The sequence below is a fragment of the Armigeres subalbatus genome, chromosome 2, assembly GCF_024139115.2.
Source record: "Armigeres subalbatus isolate Guangzhou_Male chromosome 2, GZ_Asu_2, whole genome shotgun sequence".
Classification (NCBI taxonomy): domain Eukaryota; kingdom Metazoa; phylum Arthropoda; class Insecta; order Diptera; family Culicidae; genus Armigeres; species Armigeres subalbatus.
Window position 1 is genome coordinate 306,853,125 of NC_085140.1, and position 9,475 is coordinate 306,862,599.

The window sequence follows — 9,475 nt, forward strand, 5'->3', positions numbered from 1 at the left end:
CACAAAGACGACACATGTTGCTACGGTCTGAACCCTTCCAGTCGTAGGACTTGCGCCCCGACGCTAAGAACCGATAGCATATGCCCACTGAAGGCGTTTAGAGTTTGCTTACTGAGACTGACCAGCCGATCTTAAACTTCCCTCGTTTCATGACCTTGTTGGCTTCAGCGAGCGGTAACCTAAGGTAGGCTACCTGAGTGTCAAAGGGACCGCCTCTTAGGCGTACAGAGGTATTCCCGAACTCTGTACCGCACTGCTCTCTGACGGTAGAGACGACGCCGTCCACGTTCGTGACCTCGTCCAGTTGCTTGTGCTGGAGGGTCATTTCCGCCATAACGACCTCACCTCGGCGCCGTCTTCTAAGACCTCTTTGATCAGCTTCTTATAATCCGTTCCGCTAGTTTGCACTCCGCGTTTCAGAACCAAGATCATTTCACCGGTCTTGGTGCGTCTGACGCTTCGCACGTCCTGACCCAACGCCGAAAGTTTTTCAGCCGCCCACATCGATTTAAGGACTTCAACGTACTTTGCCTTATCAGTTTTCACCAACAAGTCCTCGCCTCTGTCCTTAGCTTTCTTTGCGGATCGAGATGCGCTCGACTTCCGCTCTACCCTACTGACCAGCTGCTAGAGATTTTCGGTCCCTTGTGACACCGGCCGGCTAGTGCCCTCTTGTGCCACGGTGGCTTGCGTCTGGTTGGTGCCTTTCGCCTTTTTGAGCCGAGAAGTCGCCATCTAGGATCGACGCCCTTCGGGCTACTTTGCACCCCGATCTGCTTTATGGTCACACGTCGTTTGGCTTTGCTCTGAGCGACTTCGCCGGATCGTCTCTTGGGCCATAGCCGCTCCTTCAAAGAAGGACAAGACATCGGTTTGAGCAGCTTTGTCGGCCTTCTCGTTTCCCACCACTCGCCTGATAAAAGCGTTCTGTTCTTGTCTTGCTACTCGAACAGCTTGGCGGAGCATTCGAAGGTTCTGTTTCAGTTCCTTACTGATGTTCTGCATTGCGCTCGCGAACTTGATGATATTATCGAGTTGCTTGGCGACCACCCGCTTCCCGGGTAGTGGCCCGCCGAGCGTGCTGATAGGGCTATACCCCATCACTGCTGGTGTGACTCTGATGCTGCTAGTTTCAGTCTCCGTCACTACGCTCTCCGTCAATCTGGGAAGAGAACTTGCCAAACCCCCTTTGGCAAAGGGATCTACCTCCTCCAAAAAGAAGAGCTAATTTTGAGTATATCCAGGCCTGGTAGCGGGTCACTTTTTAGTGACTTGGTCACTTTTTTCGGGCTAGTCACTAAAAAGTCTCTTTTTTCGACCTCAAGTCACTAAAGTCAGTTTTTCTCACAAAAAGTCACTATTTTCAACTATTTTGAAACTATTGACTAAGATTTTTTTTATGAAGCTTTATGTATCCATCGGAAGATGCTTTGGCGGGAATGAAATTACGGATCTTGGAAAAAAGGATCGCTCTGTAACTTCGCCAGCCATTTAACTCGCTGCTCTTATTGGCATTTCACCAGTAGCTAATTGAAGGTGTTTTACGTCACAATTTATAAATTGATATACAGTCATGCAAGCAGGGACCTGTCGATTTCGAGTTTTTTTTTACTCAAACTTTATGCAGTAGGGGAAGGTGGGGAGACTTGATTCCTTGGGATATTTGATTCTCTTCTGTTTTACCAAGAACTAAAGTAGTATTGTTATAGCGTATTTTTATAATAGATCCTCTAGACAAATGATCGTTATGTTGCGAGTTATTTTTTTAAATTGACAACCTTATTTACTCTATTATTTACTGTGTTTTGTTCCTCCTGAAGATGTTTTTTAGTGGCCACGCAAAATTAGAAAAACTTCTACCAAAGGCTATCATTTTTTTACAGCACAAACCCATAAATACACAGATAGAAAAGGTTGTTGAACTTTACACGAAAGTAATGCACATAAAGGGAATGCTATAAAGAGCGTAAATTTAAACGATATTTTAGCCTGAATGTATGCAATTTCTATAGCATTATGCCACTTTTGATATGGTTCATGCAGTAGAAATTGACATAATGCTACAGAAATTGCATACATTTAGGGCAAACTTGTTGGAACTGAACCATGTACGCCCAGGATAGTGTTATTTCCACGTCTATATTTTTACGCGCCTATTAGTTTTCCTTATTTTTTTCTGTGTATGCTAAATGACCTTCACTCACAGAAAAAATAAAGAAAACTAATAGGCGCGTGAAAAATAAAGACGGGGAAAATAACACTATCCTGGGCGTACATGGTTCAGTTCCAACAAGTTTGCCCTAAATGTATGCAATTTCTGTAGCATTATGTCAATTTCTACTGCATGAACCATATCAAAAGTGGCATAATGCTATAGAAATTGCATACATTCAGGCTAAAATATCGTTTAAATTTACGCTCTTTATAGCATTCCCTTTATGTGCATTACTTTCGTGTAAAGTTCAACAACCTTTTCTATCTGTGCTGATAAAAATGCCATCATTCAGGATATTTAGAGTTTAAGTTGTTGCCTCAATTTGATCAGACTTTATCCCTCAATGGGCATCCGTATAAAAAAATCAAGAAAGTATAATTTGTTCTCAAGCTAATATTTTTTTGTAGATTTGACAGATGTAATGAAGGGTTTACTCTAAAAAATATTTATTGAGTATATATCATCGAAAGGAAATCAAGTCTCCCTAATTTTGAAGATTGCATGCGCTGTCGAATTCCATAGCAAAAATCGTACATGAATACGCACAGCAAGTCGGAAAATCTACGTATTTTGGAGTAAAAATATTTAAAAATTCAGAAAGCATGGTCCTCATTACAAGCAGGAGGTCGAGGGTTCAATCCCAGGCTCGTTGTACATGAATCTTCATAATTTTTGTATCCTTTTCTACCAAACCGATCCGTACTGTTGTTCTTGTCACACTAAAAATTCAAAAAACATCCGTTTCACCTATGACAAATCGTAGAGTTCTCTGCATCTTTCTTAAGTAGGTGTTCAGCTAATCCAATGATCGTAATTTTCACTCATTCTCACGAGAAGAGAATGCTCATTCACGCAGATTTTCGCCGAGAAATAATTTTCAGGACAGAAAAACAGGTGTTAAGTGTGATAACCATATTTCGCTCACTTCTAGTGGCGTAAAAATTTGATTTGCTTGCAGACTACTCATAGTTTTGAGTTGTCCTGCTTTTTACAGATATTGAGTAAAACTTCCGTGGGGTTAAAAGAGAGGGCAGTACAATTTTACTTAGTCACTGAGTAGATAAATGTTAGCGAGTTTCGTTTCTCTTCTGAGTTTGTTCTAAGAGAAAAGAGTGGTGAGTGAAAGATGTTTTCCGCCACAAATTACGAAAAAAATTATCTCCTTCGACCCAAAAACGCCTGTTGTGACGAGTGCGATCATTTAAATTTACAGCTTTGAGCTGATCTCATCACGGCAAATTGATGAGTTTAGCTGAAAAGACCTCCGAAAAGTAACCCCACCCGTAGCAACCCATAACAACGCCTGATTTCGTCTCATCGAACTTGCAACGGAAATTGGAAGTCACTATTTGGTCACTTTTTCTGCAACTGAAAGTCGCTATTTGGTCCCTTTTTTCGTCAGCTTGGGTCACTAAAGTCACTATTTTGAGTGGCTTCAGTCTCTACCAGCCCTGGAGTCTATCACTTTCCAAGATTCTTTCACAAACTGGTTGTGTATGTGTAGACTAGATTAGACTGAACTAGAATCACTAATTATTCTTGGGTCCCATTTGTGACTGCCGTCGAATCATATTGGAGTAGTAGCCTTTAATGATCCCATGATGCAGGGAGGCCATGCAAGGGTTGACATTTACGCCAGATCGATGCAAGTCAGGAAAGGGCATCTGAGCTTTCTCCCACCCAGCAAGCAAAGCTTGGTGGCAGGATTAGATAGTGGGCAACAAAGCCCGCCATGGCTTTAGGGGACGGAAGACAGCCTAGCCATTATGGTTTTATACTGGTTTTATAACACTCATGTAGAGTGGATTACTGTCCTTTCCTATATGCAATTTACTTTCTATATTGTGCGAGAAAGGCATTAACACCGCTAAGTGGATTAATCCGAGTTTTTTTATTTGTTTTTCTCTACTCAGATCCTACTGGTGCACGAGGCTTCGAAAGGAAGCTTTTCGCGCGTGTTCGATTTTGAAGCAAATGATCTCAGCGAAGATGAGGGTGATGCACGGACAAGCCCATTTGAGTCTCGGTTTCCCATAAACATTGGTATTACCGGTTATGTGGCCACTACCGGAGAAGTACTTCTTTTGTTTATTAATTTTTCAGTTGTATAATCAAATCTTTCCCATTTACAGACTGTGAATATAGGAAACGCTTACGAAGACGATCGATTCGATCCCAGCGTAGACGAAGGGCAGAGCTTCCGGCACAAAACCATTCTTTGTATGGCGATAAAGAATTCTCTAGGTCAAATTATAGGTGTAATACAGTTGATCAATAAGTTCGACGAACTCGTAAGTTTTTCTTGCTACATTTTCCATATAAAAAATTAACAAAACTAAACCCAACATTCACAGAATTTTACCAAAAATGATGAAAACTTCGTGGAAGCATTCGCCATCTTCTGCGGAATGGGCATTCACAATACACACATGTACGAAAAAGCAATCGTAGCCATGGCGAAGCAGAGCGTCACACTGGAAGTGCTCAGCTACCATGCTTCGGCCACCATCGACGACGCCGTCCGGTTACGGGTAAGTACGGCAACACCTCCCGTCATTGTCCTTCAAATTGAACCAAGTTGGCACATTTTCGATTCTTCAGCAACTTAAAGTTCCATCCGCAGCGTTCTACCTGCTGCATGACTTCAAGTTCGACGATCTGTTTATGGAGGACGACGACACATTGAAGGCCTGTTTGCGAATGTTTCTGGATCTGGACCTGGTCGAACGGTTCCACATCGACTACGAAGTGCTGTGCCGGTGGCTATGTTCGGTCAAGAAAAACTATCGCAACGTGACCTACCACAACTGGCGACACGCGTTCAATGTGACGCAGATGATGTTTGCCATCCTCACGTCTACGCAGTGGTGGAAGATCTTTGGTGAGATTGAGTGTCTGGCGTTGATCATTGCGTGTCTCTGCCACGATCTGGATCATCGTGGGACCAACAATTCTTTCCAAATCAAGTAAGTTCCGTAAAATTATTGTGTGCGATTTGTCATAATGATGATGTTGACTTTTGGTATGTACAGAGCTTCATCGCCACTTGCTCAATTGTATTCTACATCGACGATGGAGCACCACCACTTCGACCAATGTTTGATGATTATCAACAGCCCTGGGAACCAAATCCTGTTAAACATGTCCTCCGAGGATTACAGCCGGGTTATAAAAGTTTTAGAGGATGCCATCCTATCCACCGATCTGGCTGTGTACTTTAGGTAAATTTTCGTGGAAGAACATTAAGAATGCATATTTTCATATTTTTCAATATTTCCAACAGGAAACGGGGACCTTTTCTCAATCTAGTGAAACCAAATACGCAGATGGCACTGTGGCAGGCCGAAGAGCCCCGGTCGCTATTGCGGGCAATGAGCATGACCGTTTGTGATTTGGCTGCCATTACCAAGCCGTGGGAAATTGAAAAACGGGTGGCTGAGCTGGTCAGTTCGGAGTTCTTTGAACAAGGTGACATGGAGCGACAGGAATTAAACATCACGCCCATAGTAAGTAGGCTAGCAAATAAAATGGAGTTGCTTCATAAGGTTTTGAGTTGAAACTGAACACTTTGTGCTTTATTTTAGGACATCATGAATCGTGAAAAGGAGGATCAGTTACCAATGATGCAAGTGGGATTTATTGATTCCATCTGTCTACCGATCTATGAGGTACGTGATCTATACGTGTGAAATATTGAACGTAACCGGAAGCTCTGAGTGCTAAGAGGAATTTTTAAGGAGGATTTTATTAACTCCGTCTCATGTTACAATCAAACAATTCAAGCAATACTTTTACTGTTTTAGGCTTTTGCTTCTTTGTCGAGCAAGTTGACTCCTCTCGTTGATGGGGTGAAGGACAACAAAAACCATTGGGTAGATCTGGCTCAAAGCTCCAAGGATAAATTTGCAAACAATAACAACAGCATCGCCAGTCACAACAAGAACAACAACAGCGTTGCTACCCCTAATCACATCAATAACACCGTTGATGATGAGTCCAGCGAACTTAACCGAAGGTCTGCCCTGGGATCGCCCACAAATTATAGTCGATCTAATAGTGCCAACAATGCAGTTGACATTGATAACGACACTCATAGTACAGGTAGTCACGACACCAACAATACCAGCAACATTGCAGAGAAGATCGTCGGCAGACTTGGGGTGGACCTTACAACCACAACCGCTTTCTCCGAGGTACCATCCTATCTGATTGGTAAGAAGGAGAATGGATGGCTACATTCGGGAAGCGACAAGATTAGGCTCATGCGGATATCGTCCGTGGAAGGGAAATCCGCCAGCAACGAGCAACCACTACTGGACCAATAAACCAAATCGGTAGACCCAAAAGTTAGGTTAAACCGTGAAAAACACACGAAACAAGTATTCAACCACAAAACACAAACATACGAATTTAATCTTAGACCGATTCTTCCAATTAGTAATTTCCACTACTAGCATGGTCTGACTCGCAAGGAAATTTTTCAGTTTTACTTACGTAGTGTTTCGATTTATTGTTTCTAACTCAAGTACAGTATAGAATTTTTATTTAATTACGCCATAATGCTCTCTCGCTCTGTGAACTTTTTTTTTAATAACAACTTTACATTGGAAACTGGTTTCCAATCACGTACGTATGATTTCTCCCACATAAGTGATTTCAAGTCAATAGGTTTTTGGAGCTCCTTTGATATTTTCAAGTTAAAATTTGTGTTGGTACCTGGTTACAAATCGTGCTTCCGAGTCACGTTCACAAGTCAGATTTAGCGAATATGGGAGCAATCATATGCAGTTTTCGATCACTTTCTTCGATTCGAAGATGGACCATTCAATAATTAAGTTACACCGAGATGGAGAAAAAAGAAATATCAAAACAAGCAGCACTAGTCAGCAGATTAATAATCTAGTTTCTAAGTCTCTTCATACTGTTAAGGAAGAAAGTCTCCGGTACCATGTGGATTAATGTTATTTGAGAGAGCTCGAGTGTTTTGGAAGGAGTGGAGTATAGAGTGACTGAAATGAGTGACGAAGCGAAACGAATACAATAAAAATCAAGATGCAGAATCATGAATCAACAACCTATGTTATAATGGTGTATAATATATATAAAGCTGTTGATCGACGTTTCTTCGGATAGTTTAAATTATGATTCCTTTCTTGTAGAGAGATAAGATTTGTGTAATTTGAACGCAAAAAAACAGTCATAAATTAAATAATTCCTATATTTGAAAATTGTAAAACAGAATTCAATCGAGAACACTAAAAGAACGTCCTTTTAATAGATCTTTGTACCAATAATATTTTTTTTCTACGACTAGGCTACCAATACATTCCAATAGCTTGAAGATTAATACTTACGTACCTGACCCCCAATTTCACGGAAAACTAAATTTTCAAAATGATGGTTCTCAGCAGTCTTGCTTCGGCACGGTGTGCCTGTAACCGTTATTAACGAAAAAAAAAACCAAACTTAATTCACCGAATGGTGATACGGGGCCGTCCATGTGGTCATATATGGGGGGAGGGGGGTTTGAAAAATGACCACGATAAGCCACATGGGGGCAGGGGGGGTGTTGCTCTCGAACCACGTGGTTTTTTTTACACGAAAAACTTTTGGTGAATAACAATAGCGGTGTAAAAAATACAAATCAATAAAATTTAATGATTTAATCATTAAACGCAAAGCGCATCTTAGGGCCGATGCCCACGTAGCGTCTTTTCAACTCAGCATTAAAAAGACGCAGGTGTGCATCGAGAAAAACCGGTAACGCAGCGTCGGTCGTAACGCCGATGCATATCTGCGCTATTTGATCAACTTAGCCAAAAAAGAAAAAACAGCGATTCAGTCTCAATTTCCACAACAAAAATTTGGAAAAGAAAAATGGGAAAATATAAAAAAAAATCCGCCGCCGCAGATGTTTTTTTTGCATCACGCCCCCGACACTTTTGCATCAGCGGACTGCAGCTACAAATTTGAAAAATATTCATGTTTTTACAATAATCCAAGAAAAAAACTTCAAAAGAATTTCTTGTGGATATTCAGGAAAAATCCAGTAAAGAAATTTTCTGTAAAAACTTTGAAATTACTTCATATAATCCTGATTAAGTGCTGGCATTCAGAATGATTTTTGAACAATTCTCTCTGAAAAATTTTGCTACAAATTGTTAATGAAAAAAAAACAAAACATCTCCAGTGTAAATTGCGAAAAAATTTCCTTAAAACTCCGAAAAAAATTCCATGTGAATTCTGTCTGAAAATTCAAAACAGTCCCGTGGGAAATACATATAATTTTCAGTGGAAAAAAAATGTTCAAATTTTCATATATTTTTTTTACATTCTAATGAAATTTTCTACGACAAGTTCTTTCGAATCTTCACCAGAAATTCTTCTTTATTTCCAAAAGAAGTTTTTCGAACATTTTAAGGAGTGCACTTAAAAATGTTCAGTTCAGTCTGCAATGGCTGGCATATAAAAGCTTTCAATTTATAACTAAGGAAATGCTAATAGAATATACTAAGTTGAAAAGCAGACCAACTTCCAGTTGGAATATGGAGCCATAGAAGAAGAAGAAGACTTCTAAATTTTTCAATAAAAACTCTTCTGAATTTCCGAAAGATATTAAACAGCCAATGTCACATGAAACACTTTGATATTTCCGTTGTTTTTTGTTTTTGGATTTTTTTTTTCAAATTTGGAATTTTGAAATGAATTTTTTTCGGAATACTATACTTCTTTGTGAATTCTATCACATTTTTTAAAATTTTCCAAGTATTTTTTTATGCGAGGCATTATTTAGAATTTCCACGGAAGAGTCTTCAAAAAATTCTTTGGATTTTCAATTCTCGAGATTCTTGTTTTTTTAATTTGTACCATAAATTCTTCCAAAATTTCATAGGGAATTCATTCTTCTTCGAGAAGTCATTTTGATTTCTTTGTAGGTTCAGCTAAACATTGCTTTAAGTCTTTAAGATGCAAAGATGCACAGGAAATGATTTAGAAATTTTAAGGAATTTTCACATCAGAAAATCTTTAAAATTTTGATTTGATTTTTTAACCCTTTTGTTACCGACAGGGTACCCGGGTACCTTTTTCGTTTTCAAGTGAAATTTTTTTAGGGTTCTAAACATCGTAGGAAATTGTAGCTCCGTGACATCTTCAAACTCGGCAAAATTAAGGTTTGGGTGGTACGAAAATGAAAATCCAGTAAGGGGGGGCTTGGGGAGGGGCTTCTGAATATTTTTACCCCGTAACGTACCGACAGGG

The 9,475-nt window shown here is 40.0% G+C and overlaps 1 protein-coding gene across 14 annotated transcripts in view; it reads left to right on the forward strand.

Annotated features, from left to right (window-relative positions):
- LOC134212544 (dual 3',5'-cyclic-AMP and -GMP phosphodiesterase 11-like) overlaps nucleotides 1–7,443 on the forward strand; it is a 390,689-nt gene extending 383,246 nt beyond the window's left edge. For all 14 annotated transcript variants that reach the window (XM_062690522.1, XM_062690518.1, XM_062690523.1 and 11 more), the window contains 8 exons: nucleotides 4,129–4,290; nucleotides 4,348–4,506; nucleotides 4,570–4,746; nucleotides 4,817–5,181; nucleotides 5,248–5,436; nucleotides 5,499–5,721; nucleotides 5,800–5,883; nucleotides 6,019–7,443. In XM_062690522.1, coding sequence (XP_062546506.1) covers nucleotides 4,129–4,290; nucleotides 4,348–4,506; nucleotides 4,570–4,746; nucleotides 4,817–5,181; nucleotides 5,248–5,436; nucleotides 5,499–5,721; nucleotides 5,800–5,883; nucleotides 6,019–6,540 — 1,881 coding nt within the window. In that variant the 3' untranslated portion in view covers nucleotides 6,541–7,443. The remainder of the gene's footprint in view (nucleotides 1–4,128; nucleotides 4,291–4,347; nucleotides 4,507–4,569; nucleotides 4,747–4,816; nucleotides 5,182–5,247; nucleotides 5,437–5,498; nucleotides 5,722–5,799; nucleotides 5,884–6,018) is intronic.
- Nucleotides 7,444–9,475: the final 2,032 nt, after the last annotated feature.